Below are 25,055 nucleotides of genomic sequence, written 5' to 3'. Positions count from 1 at the left end.
TGAAAATGCATAAGAAAACAAATTTGCAACATTTTCATTTCATTTTGCTTATTTTAATAACATCAACAATTATTGTATAATTTCCATCTGATGTTACAGCTAATACAAAATAACAATAAATAAAAGTTAGTGTTAGAAAGTCTGGAATTACAAACCTGTTGATTATATCACTGGTGTAATAATCTTATAATACAGACATTTTAATTAAAATTCTACGCAGTTTCTATTTTGATTTCACCTAACATGTTCTGAACAATGTACGTCACCTTTGCATATTTTTCGTGACTGTGATTCTCTTTGTGCTCATTTAATAGTCTCCTAAGAAAGAATCCTGCATCACACTGATCACAACGATAAGGGACTTCCCCCGTGTGTCTCCTGTAATGCCTCGTCATGTCCCCCCTTTGTGAAAATTTTGTTCCACAGATCGAACAACAATAAGGCTTTTCCCCGGAATGGTGTCGCATATGGATATTGAGAAAGCTTTTCCTAGCAAATTTCTTCCCGCATAGACTACACAGATGGTGTTTCACACCCGTGTGGATCGGCATGTGCTGGTACAGCAAACTCAAGGCTCGAAATCTTCGTCCGCACGCTTTACAAACGAACGGAAGCTCGCCGGTGTGGATACGCTCGTGATCCGTCAAGCTGTTTTTCGAAGCGAGCATCTTCCCACAGTATTCGCACTTGAACGCTTGCCTCTTCCTGTCTCTACTGTATGGCACCGTGCCGGAAAGCCTTAGCTCGGGGTGCGAGCAACCGACGTGAATCCTGAGGTCTAACCTCGTGCGGAAACTTTCCGCACAGTACATGCATTTGCTTGGCTTCTCTTTAAAATGCAGAGCCCTGTGGTTGACCATGTTCGCCTTCCTGTTAAACCCTCTCCCGCAAATGTCGCACAAGTGAGGTTTCAAGTTCGTGTGCGTGATCTCGTGCTGTTTCAGTTGCCGCTTCAATCTAAAAGGTCTATCGCAAACTCCGCACTTAAATCTGTCGTGCGCCGAGGGATCGTGTATAGATTTGTGCCTCGATAAATTCGTTAAGGATTGGAATGTCTTGGAGCAAACATCGCAAGCATGTCTCGGTGCAAAGTGGGACCTCGTGTGTACATTTAAATGGCTCAAGTACGCAAACTTCCTTTCGCAATGCTGACATTGAAACGGCTTCTCCTCGGAATGCCTGCGGACATGAAGCTGGAGGCTAACCTGACGCAAAAAAATTTCGCCGCAGATTGAACAAGTAAAAGGTGCCACGCGACAGAGATACAATTTATGCCTGTTCAGCAGGAATCGCGATTCAAACTCTTTGTCGCACACGTCACACTTAATCATTTTCTTCATCTGATTGTGCATCTTTTTATGAAACCTGTACTTGAATAAGGAGGTGCACTTCTTGCCACAAATATTGCATACCACTGTTCTTGGTAAGTGAGTGAAATAGTGACGCTGCATCTGGACCTTACTTTTGCCCTGCATTCCGCACAGTTTGCACTGAAATTCATTTTCCGAGTCTTCATCACTCTGGACTCCTTGCACTGCCCGAATACACTTACAATCTTCACAGCTCACTAGCTCCCCCTGATGAGTTTTTGTTTTATGAATGATCAAATCCTTGTACACACCGAAAGTCAAGAAACAGAACTGGCACTCAAATTTGTTTTTCTTAAAATGCATTTCCATGTGGGAATCAAATGCATCCATGTTAATGAAAACAACACTGCATATTTCACATTTTGCTGGTCCCTCCAAATTAAAAGCACTGCTGTCTGCATCATCATCCTCATCATCAATGGGTATTTTCGTGGTACGCAATAGCTGGCCTTGTTGTATATTACCTGCATTCAGTACTTGCATCCTGAAAAGAAAGGAAAAGCAATTGATGATAATGCAGAAAGACCAATCACCATGAAAAAATGTTATAACCCCATATTTTATATGAGAAAGTATATGGCATAAATTAAAATGTTTAAAACAAAAGGTACAACTAGAAACTAGTACCCCATTTTATAATAAAAAATAGAATGAAAGTTACTTGAACAAAACCTTTTTACTTTGAAAGTACATACTCTGAGCTACATCGGCACCCATGGCATTGAGGTACTTATCATGCCAGGAGTTATTACAGATCGTCATAAGTTGATTAATTGTGGTAAAATGTAAAAATTAAATTTGCACAGAATCAAACACAATGTTTAAATTATAACTTTTTGACCACATGTAGAAAAGCTAATTAATGTTACAAATAGAAAAGAGAAAAGGTAGGCAGGAATATTGTGTGTTGACTTTGGGTAGAAGGCACTTTGTAAGTTGGTTTATGCATGTGGAACACCTCTTTCTTTTCATGAGGAATTCAACTTTTTATTTGCATGTTGAAGTAATCAGACTTCTCTCGAAACTTTAATGAATTTGCGAAAAATAATAAGAACCTGAAAGGTAAAGATTCAAGTCAGGAAGTGAATCCCTACTCTTCTCGATCTGCAAGCAGTTGGTGTAACAAGAATAGAAGGTGGTCTTAGACACAGGTTTCTTTTGTGTACTCTTGTCGAACACTTACGTCACCAGTCAAAAGAGAAATGCAGTTCACCATTTATCTGGAGCTCTTCATTATCATCGAAGTCCTTTCCTCCCAAAAGCTCCTTTAATTTCGCCTTTGCTAGTGGCAAGGTGGAACGACAGCTCTCACTTCAGTCTTGGCATGATTCTCGATCTTCTGGTTCATCTTGACTGTCCACTGGCGCAATGAAACTTACACAAAAGCTCACACGCAACCTTGAATGCTGCCTGTACGTCCTTTATCAATGGACTGGTGGCAGAAATGTATTATGAGAGTAGACAAAAAAAACTCTTCTTCCGGTATAAAAGTGCTTCAATGCCATGGGTGCCTATGTAGAAAAATAGATTGAAGTATGTACTTTCAGAGAAAAAAAATGTTTTGATCCTCTCTTATTACCAAACATGTACCAGTTTTTGGATATGCCTCGTAACTAAACTGTGTGGCTCATCAAGGTCTAGGACCAGCCAAGTCACTTTTCATTGAGTAATGAATGGTAAGTGCATCAAGTCCCAAATTCCACTGTTGTCTAGCTAGACAGGAACCCACTGCTATTTCTCTCGAGTAGCTACCAAATACAATGCTGGTTCAATACAACCTTTACAGAGAGCATTTGCACCAAAGCTGAGAGCACTGTGCATTCGACTACGTAAAGCTCAAACTGTTCAAGTAAAAATATTTACAGGTTTAAATAGTTACTTCAGTGATATTCAATTCTTCATATCATACAATGCTGGAGATGATGTAATATCAATGCCGATATATCACTGTCAGCAAAAATCTGTAGTACTGATTGGAAACTGTAAGTTAAAAATCAGATACCACCTGGTAAAATCTTTCCATAATTCCAGCTATCTCTCAGAGGGTACAAAATGCAAACTGGCATAAAGGCCTTCATGCTCTGACTGGAACTCGAACCTAGGACCTTCTTTGATGGCAAGTTTTTAATTTCACTTTATGCTCAGAAAAGCTAATTGGGAATGGACCTATAGTTTCAAGTGAGATCCAAACAACTTTGTGCATCCACTGGGTATCAAACCTATTACCCCTTGATTACAAGATGATGACATTACCACTATGCCATCAGGGAGGCCTCTCTTGATAGTGACATCGAATAGTCGAACACCTAGTGAGGTCAGCCACTAGGGCAACAAGTTCAATTATCATAAAGTGCTCCCCTGTGCTTAGCACCACGCCATGAAGGCGTATAGGGGGTGTGGGGGTAACGCCCTGATCTGGTCATGAGTGGGGATGATGTGATCAGCATCATGCCCCTGACCACCTTTACCCCCCAGGGTTTCCCCCAGGTACCCATGTCATTTGAAGCTGGGTGGGCGCCGGGGCCACTTCCAATGTTAGAAAAGTTCCCAGATTTGAACCGGCCGGGGATCGAACCCGAAGGTAGTCAGACGCGTTACCGACTGAGCCACCGCGGCCACTTTATCATAGGAATTATACAAGGTGTGGCTATTAATATCCAGGACTGACGTCACAGCACAAAACCGATCACTCACCCGAGATGCGCTGCTGGTATCCAGTAGGTAGTACATCTGCACATGCACCCCGAAGCGCGCACCAGTTGGAGACAAGAGCTTGGCTGGGAAAGACGTGTCGAAACGTATCTGGTGAAGTGTTGTTGTCGAAGTGGTAAAGTGGTGTTGTGGAAGTGCAGAAATGGAGCAAAGGGTGAACATCAAATTCTGCTTCAAACTGGGCATAAGTGCGACAGAAACACATGCAATGTTGAAGCAAGTGTATGGTGAGCAAGCATTATCCCGTTCCCGAACATTTGAATGGTATGGACGTTTTCGGGATGGGCACGAAAGTGTTGAAGATGACGCCCACACCGGAAGGCCGATTTCCATGCGTACGCCTGAAACAATTGAGAAAGTGCGCGAGCTTGTAACATCGGATCGGCGACTGACTATTCGAATACTGGCCAGTGAACTGAACGTCGACAAAGAGGTGGTTCGCCAAATTCTGACACAAGACCTAGGGAAATGGGAGTTGGTGTCTGTTGCACGACAACGCCCGCCCCCACATTGCGTTGCCAGTGAAGCGGTTTTTGGCCAAGCATGAAGTCGTAGAGCTGCATCATCCACCATACTCTCCTGACTTGGCCCCTGCAGACTTCTTTTTGTTCCCAAAACTCAAAACTGTGCTGAAAGGAACACGGTTTGTGGATGTTGAAGACATCAAGAAGCACGTGACGTCGACATTGAAGAGCCTTCCGAAAGAGGACTTTAAAAGTTGTTTCCGCAACTTATACAGCCGAGCACAGAAGTGTATTACGGCAGGTGGGGATTACTTCGAAACATATTAAAAGGGTAAGTTTTTCACATCATCTGTTCTGGTGTTATTAGAGCAGTCCTGGAAATTAATAGCCACACCTTGTATTAAATGAACCAGTCCTATGTCAGTATTTTGTACCAAAGTGAATGTCATGATTAAATAATAAATATTTTATCAGTAAAGAAGAATAAAAATAATATTTCTTAACATAGTGTGTAATTTTTAACTGCTAACTGCAATTCGAACATGACACAAGAAGTATCAAAAACACAAGTAGCAAAAATGAAAAGTGAAAATACATTTTATAATAATAAAATTATAATAACTATAAACAGTGTAGTCATTTATGAAGTAGTCTTACTGAGTAAAAACCAAGGGAGTGAACAAAAATAAAACTGTAAAATAATAAAGAGACTTAAAAAGATTCCAATTTCTTGCAAGAAATGCAAACCATTCTGGTAATAGATACAGTGTCTCTGAAATTAAAAATCTTTGCATTGTCATGCAGTTTGTTTTGTCCTTGCTGTTTACTCAGGTAAAGCAACGAATGTTTTTATTTAGTAATTTTATTTATAAATTTTCAATGATACTAACTTTGAGAGTGGAACATCAGCCGGGACAACTGAATCATCATACTCTGATCTGGTTTCATCAAAATCTTCATCTGCTTCATTTGGGTCTTCAATCACCTGGTAATATTAAAACAATTCTCAATATAATCGGTGCCATAAATAGTACTAATGAATGCTATGAAATGCACCTCATGTAAATACCCTTGTAAAATGTGGACATTAGATTCATTGAAAGAACGAAATAAATCCACATAACGTACATTTCATGTTCATAATATAGTATACAGAAAACTGTAGCAAGTATTATGCCAGCAAAATATTTTCAGCCTTATAGAATATGTAAAACTCAGTAATCTTTTATTCAAAACTCAATAATATTTTATTCAACACCAATGTATAATTTGGTGCTGTTAAGGAAATGCCCATCAAAGATTGAGGAATTCTCTCAAAAAGTTGGACTCTAATACTGAATTAGCCTGGCTTGTAACCCAAGAATGACTGATCAGAAAATACCTTTCTCTGATTGCAATGTTATTAATTTTACATATTTTACTGCTATGCCAGGACAGTTCTGTGGTATTTGAATTGTCACAAAATACAGGGTACTCCAGAAGTTACCTAGGGGTCTCACCTTAATAACTTCCAATACTGGACTAAAATTTTGTTCATTTGCCACATACTGTTAGACCAGAGTAGGGGAATTCACCATGCTTGAGGGCACCGATGAACAAGTGAAGGCCATTCATCTTTATTATGAATGCCTCCCCTCAAAAAATCCTGGGTACGAGCCTGCACAAAGAACACCCATCCCCCTGCTAACCACTCTGGCATAGATGTTTGGCATTCATTCAAATTCAATACAGTACAGAGTTGTGTTATTCTTCTGCAAGGGATAACCTAAGGATTTACGACTTGTCTTCTTGTAAAAATTTCAAATCTCTCACATATAGGGTGTCTCATACAGGAACACTCCTAAGCCGTAACTTGAACCTGGAACCTTTCACGGAGAGATTCTGGGTAAATCACACAAGACACTCAGCTATACATACCATACTACCAATTTTAAGTTATAATTCTACAAATGGACAAGAGAAAATTAGTTACATGTTACCTGTGAGGTAGCCATGTTGCTCTTCAGAATTGCAAGTTTGCACTTCAGAACTGTTTCAGCTTGCACAGAAGTTTCTATTAAATCATAACAAGTATTTAATTTTTCCAGGCAAGAATGGCAAATTGATGTAGGCAATTCATCATGTGGCAGAACCTGAAATTAAAACGAACAAATATAAATAAGCACATGCATATATTTATGCAGACACAAAACAAAATTTTATAAAAAGGGTTCGAAAAGTCCCCGCTGTAACGTGCAAGTTTCTGCACGATCATGATTTTCTGAAAACTCGGATTTGGGTGCAGTTCACGACAGGAAGCACTCAAAGCACTGTGGACATTATCTTCGTCAGTCATCAGTCCATGTGCCCTCTCTACCCTTCAGAGAAGTAAGGTCAGAAACAACAGGAAGACTGTGGTTGCTGCGTTGGTTACTTGGAACCAATTCCGATCAGCTACCCCACATGAGGGCAACTCTACATGTGAGGATACCACATGAGACCGACCCGATAACTTGATAACAAGGATACCAGGCTTCTAGAATTCCTGAAAATGACACGAGGCAACATAAATAACCCTGCCAGTGGTTGCTTTGACCACACCTGAAGTATATAAACCCTAGTCAAGTCGATCAGCAGAACTGAAGTGCGGACGGAAGGGCTGTCCAGTCTCCGACCCAGGTAGGCTATCCACCCGGGCAAGTCCAGGCTGTCTTCAGGCACTTAGAAGATGAACAAGGATCTATACTTTCAATTCACTAAGTATCAATAATCTACCTTTCTTTCCAAGCTGCTCCCTTACCTTAACACTTAGGTAGAGATACTCTTACAACAACTACTCTTTATAATAAATCTTGTTATTGTTAACTATTACATATGTGCCTAATTATGTCTACACCTACAGGTTCTCCTACTTAGTATTGACTCTACCAAAATAACAGATGTATTATTTTTCATCTCAAAGCCCAGCCAACTGAACTACATACCCTAACGGTAGATTCGGGGTCACTCGAACCGTACCGCTACCAACCACACTAATACAGTATAACCTCGTTAATCTGGACCCCGATAAGCTGGACTTTGCTTAATCTGGACAGGCAAAAGGTAACAAAAAAAAAAAAAGCAGAATGCAAGGTTTTAAATGTGACTATAAGTCTTCAATCGCATTTGTCATATTGCACATTCATATAATATGGGTACGGCGTATGTACGTACTGCATTGTATGCAGAGTATTGCTTTACATTTTACTGTACTGTATAGTGTACTTAGGCCTATGCCCTTTAAATACACCATAATAAACATGTTTGTTGCTATGAACGGAGTTTTAATGCACTTCCTACTGTTCTTTTAGGTTATTTCAGTTAATCCGACCAACTTATCACCCCCCCCCCCCCAATTAGTCTGAATTAATGAGGTTTTGCTGTACTTTTAAAACAAGCCTGTCAGTAAGGATTGGTATGACCATGAACGAGTTTATATTATGTTTAGAGCTGTCCTGGGTGTGAGGCATACAATCACAGTTTGTCAACAATCCCCTTTTACTCGAGCACAGCAAATCACTCTGTTGGAAGCATACTTTAACTTTAAGTCACACGAAAGATACGTGGAGAATTGGAGAAGATCCAGCACCATGTAAAAGGGCAGATTTCATGATATGGGTGGGCTCCATGCATGATAGACAACAAAGTGGAAGACCCAAGATAGTTACACAGGAATTCCTTCATGACATTCAGCAGCGAATGGTTAAATCTCGAAAAGAACATTGAGAAAAGTAGCATGGAACATGTGTAAGCACGTAGACTTGGGTTTACAAGAAAATGCCGATCATTTTCAGCACCTACTGTGAACCGTCACGAAATTTAGGGTTTATTTACCGATACGACACCTTCTGAGGCCTGAATTATCCTGCGAGATATACAAATCACAGAAAATTGATTAAATCTGCAGTAAATATTTGAGAAGGGAAAATTCACTCTTTTACACAGGAATAAACTTAAAACTGTGATAAGTATGGCCTAGGACTTTATGTTATAACTAGACCTCGGATTTTTAGGCTTTAAGGTTCCTAAAATAGGCTCTAAAAATGCTAAAATAGGTTCTAAAAATCTTAAATTAGGCTCGGAAAAGCCTGAAATAGGTTAAAAAAAGTAAAATAGCTCAAAATTCCTCAAAAATACTGGTTAGGTACAATCGTTAAAAACAAAATTTCAATATTTGATACATTGGAATCTTACAGGCCCTTTATATTGTTAATATATTTGTGTGTGGTGAGAGGCTGTAATATGTAAGGTTGAAATAGAGAAAATATCTGCTTGTACCCTTGAATTTTTGGAAAGTTTGCTTTGAAAAAAGGAAATTATAGTTATACTTTATCATGGTCCTAGAGTGGCCACCCTGAATATATAATAATCATTTTTCATGTTATCCAAAGTTAAGTTCAATCTTTTGTTTGTCAGGACCATCTTATACCAACAGAAACATAGTGATTGGTGCAAATTTGAATGCTGAAATGTTACTTCGCAACGCGTAAATACCGCAAAGCACTGACCTGATGTGAAAGTGAGCAAGACCACATGGATGAGAAGTTTGCACTTTGGACCATTTAGGTAGCAGTGGCGACAGACATTTTGCTTTGTTTAGAGCTTTGTAAAAAAAAAAAGACCATGAACTTGTAAGAATAGAAACTGACAGAAAGTTTGTATGAAACACGTTAGTCGTGGAATAGTATTGATACCAAAGCAAGCAAGTACCTTTGTGTGACATGGAAATCCTTAAATACCTAAATAAATGTTTGATTTAGGCACATAAACCTAAAATAGGTTCTAACAAGCAAAATGGGTTATTTTAGGCACTATAAAACTTCGTCAGTTGTTGCATTTTTTAATGAAACGCTGACATGACTTGTTATTTCTTATTTAACGGCAAAGGAAAAAAATAGGTTTAAAACCTAAAATCAGAGGTCTACTTATAACATATCTTTTATTTGGCACAGGATCGAATACTGGGGTGAGATATTTACGTATCTGATGAAAATCAGTCAAAACAGACAAACTTGATAATACAATTTCGCAATTTTACAACATATTTCTTCAATTTTCTTGTAATAAGATCTAATTCTGTACAATTTTGTACTTTTCTTGCATGTAATTGGTTATTTTATAATTTATTATTTGTACTTTTAGTGCAATAGATAGTTTATATTATCAATGGCAGCATAAGGAAATTACGGATGCTGTCTTTTCTTAACAACTAGTATAGAAAAATAATAACTCCCCTTTTTTATCTGGCTGACAATTGATAGCCTTGCGAACATTATTGAAGAAAAACATTCTGTCATTGTTGTGCAGTCACAAAAACCACCGCACAGGAAGTAAACAAGTTTTAATTGTTCTCATTTCTTTACCTTTTTGGGTTCTCACAACAACCAGTCAAAAGTAAAAATATAATTTTCAAATTCTAAATATGTGCCTAAAAAGTTGTGTTTGTGAATTGACTGATAGACTGAGTTGGTGTTTTCCTTAAGTCCACTTTATGCACAGTAAGGCTAATCGGGACTGGACCTACAGTTTAAAGTGGGATCCGAACTGCTATGTGCCTCCACCAGGTATCGAGCCTGGGACCCCTTGATTACAAGCGACGACGCTACCACCATACCATCGGGGATTCTGTGAGCCTAGATTTACCAGAGATGTAGTGAGCTGCCAATTATGCTATAGTTTCCACAAAGGTGTAAATCTGACGTAATAGTAAATGAAACTTAGGATAATCGCAGTGAACCTCACCATATTTTCAGAATTTTCCATTACATTCTTTGGTTTAAAGGAATTCTGACTTCATTTGATTGATTGATTTGCTTTATTTTACTTCGCTTTTTGTGCAACATTTGGCTAATTTATGAGTGATGATATGATGGATACTTGCAAACATCCATGCCCAGGCTGGGATTCAAACCCAGGACCCCTGGCATTGTAATGTGATGTGTTAATCACTCCACCACGGAGCCCCACCTGACTCCATTTAATACTCCACCCCCACCATAGTCCATCTTACCTGGAAGATTAGAAAGTACTGTTGTGCATATTTTTGGCTTTACTGTGAATATCTCTGCATTTTTCTGACATATTTTAATAATTTTATGACATTTTTCAATTTATATGACATAATTACATACATATTTTACACTTTTATAGAACATTAAGTCCCGAGCCCTTGTGATAACTATATAAATGTGCTATTAGATGTGAATTATTAATTTTGTGTGGTGACAAGTACAGTTCTTAAAATCAAATGTTTTTTATTCACCATTTTAACAACAAAATACCACTTTATATACTGTTTTTGATCCCAAAATATGCCCAGTTTTCTTCCAAAATCTGGATCTTTTGTTCACCATAAATATGTGGCTGTGAATGAAAAAACATAGCTTTTTGATCTCAAAAATAAAAAAATAATAATTCTAAGTCAAAAGTGTCTCCTAATTTTAGGATCACCCATGTGAATATAATATTCAACTCAAGGTAAAAAGCAGAAACATAGCAGAATTCATGTCATGAAATGTTCCCTTTATCAGATCTTTACTTCTTGTACTGTACTTTTCTCCCCTACAACCTTAAAGAAGCTTTGAAAAGGAACGTTAAGAAATTAATACTTACTATAATAGGCAGACACCTGGCAATTTTTTCGATTAATTCCCACAGTTCACCTTCGTTTCCAAATGCTGATATCACGTTGTACTGTTTCTTGGCGCACAAACGGCAATAGAACCTGTTAAAAGTGTCAAGGTCATCGTCATCATCATCATCTGCATTGTCACTGCCAGGGCTCTCAACAATCTCTGCGATGGAGGAAGGAATTTCTAGCTTTATACCCAACAAATCTGCAAGGAAAATTCAAAATAGCTGCAAAGTTACTTAGCATAAAGGCAAAAAAATACACACTTTAAAAGGAATGGAAATTCACCTTATCACAATGCAAACTATTGGATACACCTTACGTGGTTGTATTTTTTATCACTTTATAACTAATAAAAACTACATTTTTGCCGTAACTAAACTTTACACTTTAGTTACTTAAGAAAAAAATTCATTAGTTACAAGAAAACTAATCAAACAATTAAATATTAAACAGTTTCATTTAGAAGCTGCCAATCAACCAATTAGGAATAAATCTTCAAAACTGTTAAATTTGAATTAACTTGTACTTAATTATTGAAAACAAAATTCACATTTAATACCCTTCATTTCTTTTGCAAACGAAAGTCAGGGAATTACTTATAAATACAGTGCAATCTCGATTTTAAGTTTTTCAGGAGTTCAAACCGGAAAAAGCGTAAAATGTAAAATTGGGGTAAATTTTGTAAAATTTTGGTTTATATATTGAGATTGAATGTATTAATATAAGATATGTATTATATGTAATGAAAGATTGAAAGTATAATGCGAAAAATGTAAAACCCAGGAATGTAAAATCGGGGTTGTACTGTAGTAGCTTTAATAATATTTAAATCTCCATGGCAGAGTGGTTAGCGCAGCATGCTACGATGACAAGGATCACAGGTTTCAATCCTGGCCTGGGCGTTCTTTGTGAGTGTCCCTTCATCAATTTCATCATATCATCACTCATCTCATCTCCGTGATTAGTCAAAAGCGGCAGAAAAGTGACGTACAATAACCAAATCAATTAAACTCTGTCAACCCTTTCCTTCTAATAAGCCCAACATTTATACATGTCGACTGTTTCCTAAAAATAGATACCACACTTTAATCACTACAAGAAACAATAGTTTTTATTGGTTATACTACGAACATGAGTACATGGACAACCTGCAAAAATTTACACACTAACACCTTTATATATTACAAATCAAAACGTTAAATGTATGTATCTAAAATCAGAATCCCTTTGCATGGATATCAGTTAGATTTTAACTTGTTTATTCCTTTAACTTTTATTCTGTACTTGATTCTTTACACTACCTCACTATGAGTCACAAAGGACCACGTACCTTCTATGTATGAGGCTTCAACACCCAATTCTTCCTGCAACTTGCCTACATATGTTGGTTGCAATGGATTTAAATTCTGCAAAGTAATGCAAATTCTTTACTCAAACTGCATGGCTGTAGACAGAGGGGGTGACCCATAATTGGTCCAATACTTAAAACTATCACATACCGTCGCTTGCATTCTGCAAGCATGTGCTTTATGCGCCTGAATATATGTTAAATCTACCTAGGTAAGTGTATATTGTGCTGACCACTGTGGTGCTTCAAGCCAGAGGTCTGGAAGATTAAAAACTGTATCCAACACGGATATTTCTTAATATCAGAAAGAATGAGCAAGTGAAAATGTTGTGTGCATTGGCACACATGGCCATTTTGCACCCCTCGAAGTATAGGAGCTGGCCCCCGTGACAGAGTGGTTAGCGTTACAATGCCAGGGGTTTTGGGTTCGAATCCTGGCCTGAGCATGGATGTTTGTGAGTGTCCATTCATCAATTTCATCACATCATCACTCATCACCATCTTTGCAAATTAGCCGAAAGTGACACAAAAATCAAATCCAATTATACAAGGATAAGACGCAGGGTTCTTGTCAATAAGGCATGTGACTGACACATGGGACAACTGGGTTCGATTCCTGCACTTCCTGCACCGGACAAACACAACACATTAAAGGGTATCGCTAGTCTCATAACTTCCTCATAGACAGTGTAAGACCTGCTCTTCTAAAAAGCTAAAAACATTTGCCAAATACTGTCATCATCTCCCAACAAGGATGATAATTTACTGGGAAGGTTAAAACTCTCTCGGAGGAAAGAAACTGGCACATTCAGTAAGAATATGCTGAATACTTAGAATAATGTTATAAACACGACACATGGGAGGGTCCAACCCAAGCAGCAAGTGACCATGGGTGATAGGAGCAATTATAAAAGAATTTTTAATCTGAACCAGGAACATGATTGGAAAGAGTGACAGGTAGGCTGTCAGCATTACAGCTGTCTCGCATAAGCTTTGGGTACATTTGCCAAACAAAACAAGCAATCATGAAAAATATCTAGAAATAATATCAACAAGAACTGGAATTCATAATTGGGAAAAGAGAAACGCGGTAGTATAATAAATACGGAGAAATTAATACTCATTTTATCCGCAATACTTCTTTGTTTTATTAATTTCAGTGGACACTGCCACCAACAGTACAGCAACTTCCAACGAGGATGGTGGAAGTGGCCACTGAAATTAATCGAACAAAGAAGAAAAAACAGTTTTGCGGATAAAGTGAGTATTAATTTCTCCGTATTTATTTTATTAAAAACTGGAAGAATAGTGACTAAACATTTCTTACTTACTCAATGTTTTGTTTCACGCATTAAATTGTATTCTCAGCTCTCAAGTAAACTGCATGTGCAGTGCAGCGAAACAATGAATAAAGAAAAAGTTTATCCACAACAAGAACAGTTCTCACTTCTATTATTGTCACAGCTTTCGAGTGACCACAATTGAAGTTGTCCCATTGAGAGCCCTCTGGTGGCCATTTGAAGCAACGGATTTTGCTGAAACTTGGTATAGAGGCTATGGAGACAATGGGGAAGCAAATACTCACGAAAAAAGTTCAAATTTTCACCACCAGGTGCTGAAGTAACAACAACCAGTAATTTAAGTTTATGTCGGTACAGAAGTGTTCATTATGCACCCTGTCAGTATGAATGACCCTTTGGAAGCATAACACAGTGTGACCAATGACTGAAGGAAGCGTTTCCCAGGATGATCACTGCGTACTGTGAAAATTGGAACGAATTTTCTTTTCGTTCGTATTCGCTTCCCCATGATCACCATAGACTCTGCACCAAGTTTTAGTGCAATTCGTTGATTTGATTATGGCATTCCTAGATATAGAAAAGGCATATTATAGCATGGACAGAATAAAGATTTGGAAGGCTCTAAGATATACAGGAAGAGATAGTGTGTAGAGTGCATGCCAACCAGAGCTGTGTGAAGACACCAGTGGGAAGAACGCAGTGGTTCAGTACAAGTAATGGACTCAAACAGGGAAGTGCTCTTTCCCCACTGCTCTTCATAATTACAATGGATGCAATAAACGAAGAGGTGGGGAAGAAGATAGGAGAGGAAGAGATGAAGGCCTTGTTGTTTGCTGATGACTTAGTAATATGGGGAAAAGAGATAAAGTAGTACAGAGACAGCATCATAGTTGTAATGAAATTCAGTGCAGAAAAGAGCGAGGTGCTAATAACAACAGGAAACAGAGCCGGAAATGAACCAAGAATAAAGATGGACAAGGAAGAGGTGAGGGTAGTGGAGAGCTTCAAATATCTAATAGAGAGAAGTGGAAGAATAGATGAGGAGGTAAACAGAAGAGGACAAATGGGTGGTGGACTATATCAAAGTATTCGAAGATTAATATGGAATGGGGATGTACGTACCTATGAAATGCAAGAAGGTAATATATAACACATACTATGTGCCAATAATTACGTACGGAGCAGAGACTTGGACAATGACAGAGAGACAAAAGAAAGATGCAGGCAGTGGAGATGAAATTTTAAGGAGCATATTGGGGAAGACTAGAAGAGATAGAATAAGAAATGAGGAGATCCGACAAGACAGTGGGGGTGGTGAAGCTTCAGGACAGGATAGATCAGGCACAGATGAGATGGTTCGGACACATGAAGAGGATGGATGCAGAAAGACTACCAGTAAGAGCTTTCGATGCACAAGGAGTGGGAATAAGGTCAAGGGGGAGACCAAGATGTTGGTGGAAATAGCAGGTAGAGGAGAGTGTTAGGAGAAGAGGACAAGATTGGAACACCGTGGAAAGAGAGACGAGTGGTGGAAGACCAGGGAAAAATGGAGAAGCTTGACTTCTATGCCGACCCAGCCAGAGGCAGGAAATGGCAAAGGATGATGATGACATCACACTTTAATCAAAATGTGATACTGTTTCCTTCAGAACCAAGCCCCCCCCCAACACACACACACACATAGAAGCACATATTCACCTTTCTTGGTCTTCCTCTTGGACGACCCCTTCCTGCACTTCCCCTTGTACTTGTGGAGGGATTCATCCGAGTAGACACCGGATCACTTTCTGCAAGAACCTTTAAAATACAAGTATCAAATCACACATTTGTTTAGGTATTAAATCTCTATAAAACATTGCAGGCCATAGAAAGTTATTTCATTTTACATTAATTATAACAGCAATGGTTTCTCATTTTGAAAATTAGACCAAACTCTGTGGCAGAGTGGTTATCACAGGATGCTACGATTCCTGAGGGCCTGGGTTCATATCACAACCTGAGCATGGGTGTTCTTTGCAAGTGCTCCTTCATTAATTTCATCATGTCATCACTCATCGTCACCATTAGCCAAAAGTAAGGGTGTCTACAATTTCATAAAAACAAAATTTCCTGACTTTTCTAGACCAACAACCAAAATTTTCCATTCCTAGTCATTAGGGAAATTTATGAATTTAAACATGTGTGAAAGAAAGTTGCTACATTTTAGCTAAACATCACACATAGATCTCCACTTTACCAATATTTAGAATAATTCTTTCACATGTTAAAAGAAATAGCGTAAGGTAATACGATTACGAGAATAAGCAATTTTTTTAATGGCACTTTGCAAAATATCAGCTGCCATGTTTAATCACAGCTTAATGATAATGACACTATTTATGGTTTAACCTTTTGCTGCCCAAGCATCTCAAACGAGATACCCAAATGTAACTCTCACTGTCCCAAGCATCTCGATCGAGACGCTGTGTCAAGGTCGTAGTTTTTACGTTATAACTTTTCTATTTTTGGCTAGAATTTCGATTTTATTTTTTTATATTGTTCCTAACACATGTATTTAACAAAAATTGGTTTTTGCATTTTTTTTTTTGTCTTCATGAAAATGGAGGGGAAAAGGCGGGAAAAGGTACTTCTCTTTTGCGGCTCTTTTCAACGTCAAATTTTTGCTGATAAAGGAAGACTGGCTTTGTTGTTCTAAAGCAATGCTTTTCACTCCCCTCTGTTAACTGCATTCGAAGGAAACTTGTTTATCAGTATCCAATGTCAAAATGAAAGTTTTCCGTGAGGGTACGGGGTGGGGGAGGGGGAAGACTGGTTGTTGAATCTGCGTTGTGAGAATGGAATTTCGAAGCACACTGAAGGAAACCTTTTTTTTTTTTAGCACAAGTGTCCACAAGTTGCGACAGGGGTTACCCTGCATTGTCTAAAAATAGAATTTCAAGCAGCTGCAAGAATCGCCGCTCATTTTTCACTGCGTTCTAGCTTTTTGTCTGTGAATGTTGTGCGTAGGTGTCATTTTGTGCCCAAGTGCGAGGACATTTTTTGGGTGGTGACAATTTTTTAAAATAATTTTTGGGGGTTTTCTCCCTTCCCCCTTCATGTATATATCAAATTTGCATAAATTTTGCATTTTGACCTTTTTTCGGGGGGGGGGGGAAACACCATTTTTTTAGAGAAAAGTATTTTTGAGGGGATTTCCCCCCTTTCCCTCTCCATATGTATGCCGAATGTGCATAAATTATATATCGTCTGAATCTGTGATTCATTCTGCGTACAACGGTATATCTTTCATATCTCTAGGGCATTTAGTTTCTGAGCTATAGTCATTTCAGGTACCGCTGCATTTTGAAGCTTGAATCAGTGCCGTGCCCACCATTCCTTTTGGGGGTACAACTCAAGTTACATTGGTCATACGACAATCATGCAAATATTTTTCTGTTTCTTACATTCCAGCAATAATTTCTATGTGCATTTTAAACTTTTCATATTATTTTTTTTCGGGGGGGGGGGGGGGGGCGAAACCCCATTTTTTAAAAGGTATTTTAAAAGTATTTTCAGGGGATTTCCCCCTCCATATATACGCCGAATGTGCATAAATTATATATCATCTGAATCTGTGATTCATTCTGCGTACAACGGTATATCGTTCATATCTCCAGGGCAAATAGTCTCTGAGCTGAAGTCATTTCAAGGTACCACTGCATTTTGAAGCTTGAATCAGTGGCGTGCCGACCATTCCCTTTGGGGGTACAACTCAAGTTACATTGGTCATATGATAATAATGCAAATATTTTGTGTTCCTTACATGTCAGCGATCATTTCCATGTGCATGTCGACACTGTCATGTACTTTTTTCTTGGGGGGAGGGTGGGGGAATCAAATTTTTTTTCCCGAAATTTTGGAATTTTGAGAGTTAGCACCCTCCCCCCACCACATATACGCCGAATTTGCTTAAATTTCATATAGTCTGAATCTCTGGTTCATTCCGCGTACAACGGTATATCACTCATCTCTCTAGGGCAATTAGTCTCCGATCTACACTCATTTAATTGAAACTCTGCATTTTGCTCAAAATCGGTTCGGGACAGAGAGGCTTACATGTGAAAATAGCCTTGGGCACCAAAAGGTTAACATGATTAGTATTTTGTATATTATTCTACACCAAATTTTTGCCTATAAAAATGATTGAATTTTAAATCAAGAGAAATATAAGTGTATTTACAGTTTGCATGTTACATTTCCTTTCTTAGAGCCTAATAAACACCATTCAATGATTACGGGATTAATGTTATTTCACCAAAAGTGATTCTGATATGTACAAAATCCTTATATACATTATTCTATAAATTATTTCTTTAAAGTGGTTTAAATCAGTGACCCCTTTTTCTTACAAAATCACCCGATTTATGTTCAGATTTAAATTCAGGTTTAGCTCAATAGGGTTTAAATCAAACACCTTGCTTACAGAATAACAAATTTTAGTAGGTAAAGGTAAGGTGAAGTTTCCCATGCATATAGCACCATCCCATGAAGACACATTACATTCAGGAGATGTGGGGGTAGGGCCACATCTCGGCCAATTTGACGGTGATGTGATCAGCACCATGCTCCGGCCAATTTGCTCCTCAGGAATGAACTTGAGTATCCCAAAGACCTACAAACTAGTCCACCGCAAATTTTAATAATAAATAAATATATATGAAAAGTTTTTTGGACACTGCTTTACACTAACCTTTTTGGTCCTCGATCTTCCTCTTGTTTCCTTACCTCCCCTTTCTCTGGCATTTCCACTCATGTTTCTCTAAGGAATTATAGTGTCACACACATATATCTTTGATTGCAATTACTCTGAAAGAGAAATCAATTACATAAAAGCTTTACTCTTTTATTCGTATAACTTACTTGAAATTATGATTTAAAAAACTTGTAAAAGACAATTTGATAACAGTCCTGATTGTGTGATGATTTTTACAGGTATTACAGTACCATTAAAAAGTCCTGTAGAATTCTGGAAATGATTGCTGCAGTATGTTTGCAACTTCAAGAAAGTAATTAGCACAGTTTAAAGTTTCATGAAGTATTGTTTATGGGAGCAATTGCGTACACAATCATGCAGACTAACCAATAAGCAACCATTCTGGTGTTTCATGCAAGGACATTATGTTAATACGAGGCGCATCCAGAAAGTAAGTTTCCCTATTTTTTCCCCGTGAAAGTAAACATAATGAGCCGTGTAAATTGCGCATGCGCAGCAGAGCTAAGACGTATCAATCATATGCCAGGCGGACAGATCCTGCCCGGCGCCAGTAGTGAGGCAGCAGTGGTCCGAAGTGGAAGCTCGTATTCCTTCTCCCGCCGCATGTCAGTAGCGAGGCAGCAGTGGTCCGAAATGGAAGCTCGTATTCCTTCTCCCGCCCCATGCGAGGTTCGGTCGGTGATAAAGTTCCTGAATGCACAAAGCATTGCGCCAATTGACATTCATCGTCAGCTCTGTGAGGTCTATGGGCCGAACATTATGAGTAAGCAGATGGTGCGTCGCTGGTGTCGGCAGTTTTCGGAAGGTCATCAAAGTGTCCATGATGAAGAGCGCAGTGGGCGTCCGTCCCTCATCACTGATGATCTGGTTGAGCTGGTGCGGCAGCGCATCGTAGAGAACAGTCGCTTTACGATTACGGAGTTGAGTAGCCTTTTTCCGCAGATATCGCGATCCGTGTTGCATGAGATTGTCACGCAGCGCCTGCTGTTCAAAAAATTGTGTGCCAGGTGGGTGCCGAAAAACCTGACACCCGAACACAAAATGAAACGTTCAGGAGCAGAACTGACATTCCTGCAACGGTACCATGATGACGGCGATGATTTCCTCGACAGGATCGTCACGGGCGATGAGACGTGGATTTCGCACTTCACCCCGGAAACCAAGCAGCAGTCAATGCATTGGCGGCATAGTGGATCTCCGGTCAAGAAGAAATTCAAACAGACGCTGTCGGTACATAAAGTGATGTGCACCGTGTTTTGGGACAGGAAGGGCATTTTGCTCATTGACTTCCTCCCCAGAGGTGAAACGGTGAACGCTGACCATTACTGTGAAACACTAAGGAAATTGCGACGTGCCATTCAAAACAAGAGGCATGGCATGCTTACTGCAGGTGTTGTGCTCCTCCATGACAATGTTCGTGCACATACGCCTCAGCGCAAAGCAGCTGTTTTGACGGAATTCGGCTGGGAGTTGTTTGATCATCCACCTTACAGTCCTGATCTGGCTCCCAGAGATTTTCACGTTTCTTGCACCTCAAGAAATTCCTGTCCTCCGGTGAGCGTTTTGGCAACGACGAAGAGCTGAAGACCTCTGTCACACGCTGGTTCCATTCACAGGCGGCAGAGTTCTACGACAGTGGGATCCAAAAGTTGATACCACGATACGACAAGTGTCTCAATTCTGGTGGTTGCTATGTTGAAAAATAGCTGAACCTTTGCTGTACCTGTTGCCAATAAATGGTTTCCTGAAACTGTGTTGTTTTTTTAAAAAAAAAAAATAGGGAAACTTACTTTCTGGATGCACCTCGTACTAAGAGCCCTAAACTTGACCCACCTAACCTAATTACAAAAATATTTACGGACATTATATTAATGATGAAAGCTTCAACGATAACCTGCCTAACCTTGCTATGAAATCACTTAGATGAGGTAGACGGCAGCAAGAGTCCATATCCAAGACAACATCAACCAAATGACAGCACACATTAATCACTATGACTGTGAAGTATGTGTGTACAGACATGAACAGACTATGACTGTGAAGTATGTATGTACAGACATGAACAGAGAATGAATAATGTGAAAATACTATGGCATTTGGACCTGCAACCAGCATAAACTTCCTGGTGTGTTATCCATGTATGTTTATGGTAGACAAGTAGCATTAAATAATAGGGCTGAGCCGATAACGATACTTGTATAATTTCAGTTTAAAATAACAAAGGCTAGTTACTGAGTCACAAAACTCATCACATCACATTCTATTAATGATATCAAATACTCCCAAACTATTCTGATAATTATCACTTAAAACATCCTGTGACATTTTATGTGAACTTCCAAAGAGGATGCAAAAAAAGAAGAGATTTTTAAAATGTTGCAAGCATTGTTAAAAAGTTGCAGATACACCGAAAAAATTATTGTTAAGTGTCCCTGCTTCATTTCATGATCCCCAATTTCATGATACATGCCTTTAAGAGGAGAGAAAGTTATAGCGTGTAAAATAAAATTTATGTAGTGCATACAACATATAACTTGCTCAAGAAATGCAAAATAAATACAAATGTAAACAACATTCTTATGGTTAGGATTAACATGGAGAGGGAGGAAAATGGAAAAAATATACACAAATACAATCCTATATATTTAATGTTCATTTGGCAGCTCTGTATATGCCCTGCTGTACATTATTCTCTGTCACTTGCAATAAAAACAAGTCACTGCAGTGTCAGCATCGGGCAGAAGTCACACAGAGGGGCAGAACACAAGAAGAAAACCCACAACCCTCCCTCCCACAGCAACATTCATCCCTTTCCCAGGAACTCCGAAATGAGCCTAGCATTATAATAATGCTGGTTTTGAAAATGTACGTTCTAAACCCACGAGTTTGCGAGCAAGAATTGGCAATGAATGGTTTATTTTATTTCCACATAGCATTGACCACCAGGCAGTTGCATACCTTCAATGTCACGTTTGGGGGCAGAACGAACCTTTGAAAAGAACAAATCTTGGCAAATGAGTTATTTCTCTTGGCAGCTCTAGCCTCTCAAAATCTTGGGTACTGGATGGCATTGAACCGATACTTGCCGATACAGATACCCCTGGTATCGGCCGATACTGATACATGAGTATCGGTTCAGCCCTATTAAATAAACTAAATCAATCAATGAAGCACACACATAATAACTAGTTTGGAATTATATAATTGGAACTTGGGCTAACATTTCAAACTACAATATCAAAAATGACACTTACATGAAATTTCAGAGTATGTAATGTTGCATCGAACTCAGATTTGTTAACTTGAGCAGTTTAGTGCTTGAAGCAAGCACTACTGGGTTTAGATTTTAAGTTTCATGCCCCATTATACATTTCATTACCTCTTCACACATCCTCCTAACATGAGGATTAACTTGGAACAAAAGATATAAAAATGAACAGAATACGTATAATTATGGAATCAGGTGACCATATGAATACAGACCAGATTTGAAAATTCTAATGATAACAATGTATCTATTCCATTATGTTTCCAACTTGCGAAAATTATTAATTGCAGAGATAAATGATACTGTATGTTGGCTAGTTCTGTCAGCTGAGACTCAATTACTTCTGTTGAATTGCTAAATTAACAAAATTATATTTTAAAACAACTATAAAAGTATATTGACCACTACACTGAGGCAAGAAGATGTATTGATTTTGTTAATACAAACAAAAAAACTGAAAATAAGATGTACCATCATTATTTTGATTTGTAATTGTCCACATTGTATTCGAGTGTACAAAGTGCATCTAAGACTAGGTAAATTTACCAAAACCCAACCAACAAGAACACTTTTGTACTGTACATAAATGACCATTAGCAGTGTGTCAAGCTAACTTTCAATGATAGGATGCTTGCTAGTCAATGAAACAGGTAAAGGGATGCTCACCCCAAAGCTTTCTAGCTGGGAAAGGGTGTATACTTCTGCATTCCACTCCAATCTCTAACTTGAACCATTGGTTGTTATTCAGCAGGTCCTTGTATCTCTATGACATAATATTTATTTATTTATTGGTCATTTTCCATACACACTTTGTGAAAGGCCATGGAAAACTTAAATTAGAGAAATTGTTACTTTTTATCCATTGACACACCTGTGTGTGTTCTCACATTCAGTGGCGTGTCCAGGATTTTCAAAAGGAGGGCATTACACATACTTTTTTAAGTAGTCAACCCTCATTTTGCCATCTTTTCCTGCCTTCGACGTTCATTTTTTAGCAATGAAGGGCCAATCAATTGGGGGGGGGGTATATACCCCCTTGGGCACGACACTGCACATTCACATGTATTTGCAAATAACTCATGTGTAATATTTAATCTTAGTTTTAATTAGAATCAACACAGTACATTTATTGTAATTTGCATAAAAAATTATGGCCCAAGTTCCTTTTGTTTTATTTCGATTTCATCATGCTATCAACGAATTTTTACATGGTTCGTTTTCGATTTTCGTCTGTTAACACATACTGAGTTTTGGCGATTACTAAAGATTTTGTTCAATATATGCTTTCGCGATTAGGTTAGGCAGGTCAGGTTTGGTTCTCTTAGCATTAAAATAAAGTCCGTAAATGCACTCTACTACGTCCGATAGGAGCAATTGAAGGTGACGGGAGTGTTCTCAGATTTATTTACTAGAGAATGTACTAACCAAATAAGTTTTCCGGAGAACGACACTGACAGCGACAATCAGGAAGGAGAGGAACATGTTGACTGTGGATTTTAAGTGTGGCAACACTGTATCCACCGTTGGATTGTAAACACTACAGACTTTGAAGGTAAGCTTAGTGTTATTTGAAGTATATTTGCCATGCCAAACCCAACCTTACGTGAAATTTTCATGTAGAAAATATACATGTATATATATGAAGGCCTCATGTAGAAAGTATACAAAATTTCAAACAAATCGGGGAACACTCCTGTCATCTTCAATTAAGCCGTCCAATAACTTCTACATTCGTTCCCACTACTCTACGATATTTACTGTCGCTTGTCAACGGAAAATGCCTTGTCCATGGGAAGAACGCATCCTCGCGTAAGGTAATTTTTTTCAACACAAATACTTTTTTCTCGAATCCAAATAGTGTTCATTACTTCAAGGTTAAAATTGCGTGTGGCAATGATTTCCAAAATTCTACGATAATTAGTCTTTCTGCTAGGAGAATTTGAAACAACGTGAATTTGGATAAATGTCGATTTTTTTCTCGTAACAGTGACATCACTTAATAAAAGTTTGAAGTGGCCAATACAAAACACACACACACGAGCAGTAAATTAGTAGGTTTCTTCCTCACGTAATTTATACGTTAACACTTTATATTTTAAGAGTTATGGTGCTCGTGCATTACTTGCAACATAAACATCCCGCTTATACCGCTTAAATTTCCCTTCCCTAATTCCTAAGACATTTACGTTTGGTAGACAACGCACCATACTGTTACAACCATTCGAAATCATAATAATTTCAGGACAAATACACAAGAAATGTATTGATCACACACTTTAATCTTCCGAGAGCATTCATGGCAATAAACGTAAATAGAATACAACTACAAGAATTAAGCATCACAAATAATTCTACACAAACGTACAATAAAATATCACCACCCACTAGATCAATGCACCTCCATAAAATGAAACATGGCGGCCGACAGTGACTTGAGGTATTTCGCTTCAACCTCATACCTCAATTCTTGCACATAAAATATGGTGTGAGATATTGAATAAAGATTGAATATTTGTGTCATTGTGTAAAATAATAATAATAATAATCAAATTATTAAGCAATGGGCGAACGACGTCGCCAGAGGGGGGGATCGCCACCTTCTTCACACCACGGGGTGAATAATTTGAGATAGATATGTGCTTGAAGGAGAAAGGAAGACAGAACGTAACCCACACACATCCCAAGATTGTACCAAGATTCATAATGAATCAAGGAGAAGCATAAATCTTTTAAGAAAATATCTTGTTGCTCAGTGGAAGGTGGATTGAACACTCGTGCTCACAGACTAGCTCGTGCTCGTCGGAATCGGAAGTGAGTACAGCGTTTGAGTATACTGTGACAACATAACAAAACATCCGGCTGGAAATGAATAACGGTTAGGTTATCCAAAGTATTAATTATCAAAGGAGGAATTATAATTTATTGAGTATTTACATGCGATTTATTAAATAATGGTTTATTGTTGTGTACGTCGATGCCCTAGTAGGAATGTGAAGAAAAAAGAAGGAATTACATATCATAAGTAAGTAGTCCCCCCCTCCTTTATTATGCCACCGTGCTTGTTTCTGATTTGGGTAAATCTGCAGTTAATATGACACTTTTATGTATCATTACCTTTTTTTCATTTTGTGTGTTATTCTGCACATACGTACTTAACACAATGTATTGCATAAAACTAGTTTTAATA

The 25,055-nt window shown here is 38.4% G+C and overlaps 2 protein-coding genes across 4 annotated transcripts in view; one reads left to right on the top strand and one right to left on the bottom strand.

Annotated features, from left to right (window-relative positions):
* Positions 1–43: 43 nt before the first annotated feature.
* Positions 44–24,335, bottom strand: LOC146003643 (uncharacterized). Of its 3 annotated transcripts, none has more exons than XM_083141972.1 (8): positions 24,234–24,335; positions 18,577–18,692; positions 15,546–15,644; positions 12,529–12,604; positions 11,177–11,400; positions 6,526–6,678; positions 5,437–5,531; positions 44–1,854 (listed from the first exon to the last, which is right to left on the bottom strand). In XM_083141972.1, exons 2-8 carry the CDS (start codon positions 18,637–18,639, stop codon positions 213–215), a joined length of 2,352 nt encoding a protein of 783 aa, XP_082998098.1. In that variant the 5' UTR covers positions 18,640–18,692; positions 24,234–24,335; the 3' UTR covers positions 44–212. The 3 variants fall into 3 exon arrangements, with proteins under 3 accessions (XP_082998098.1, XP_082998100.1, XP_082998101.1); XM_083141974.1 differs by lacking the exon at positions 24,234–24,335 and adding an exon at positions 24,037–24,163 and having other exon boundaries at positions 18,577–18,694; XM_083141975.1 differs by lacking the exon at positions 24,234–24,335 and adding an exon at positions 23,905–24,010.
* LOC146003776 (uncharacterized) overlaps positions 20,632–25,055 on the top strand; it is a 30,398-nt gene continuing 25,974 nt past the window's right edge. Inside the window, exon 1 of the mRNA XM_083142189.1 lies at positions 20,632–20,646. Coding sequence (XP_082998315.1) covers positions 20,632–20,646 — 15 coding nt within the window. The remainder of the gene's footprint in view (positions 20,647–25,055) is intronic.

Source organism: Lepisma saccharinum, chromosome 20 (genome assembly GCF_977018435.1).
Source record: "Lepisma saccharinum chromosome 20, izLepSacc3.1, whole genome shotgun sequence".
Taxonomy (NCBI): Eukaryota; Metazoa; Arthropoda; class Insecta; order Zygentoma; family Lepismatidae; genus Lepisma; species Lepisma saccharinum.
The sequence above is the reverse complement of the archived record's forward strand: the minus strand, read 5'-3'. Positions and strand labels throughout refer to the sequence as shown.

Bases quoted from the DNA above. Each gene is read 5' to 3' on its own strand.
- LOC146003643 (XM_083141972.1), bottom strand. From the start codon at position 18,639: ATGAGTGGAAATGCCAGAGAAAGGGGAGGTAAGGAAACAAGAGGAAGA. The intron at 6,679-11,176 runs GTAAGTATTAAT...TTTTAATTTCAG, and splicing joins CCAGGTGTCTGCCTATTATA to GTTCTGCCACATGATGAATT. The intron at 5,532-6,525 runs GTAACATGTAAC...TAATATTACCAG, and splicing joins GCAACATGGCTACCTCACAG to GTGATTGAAGACCCAAATGA.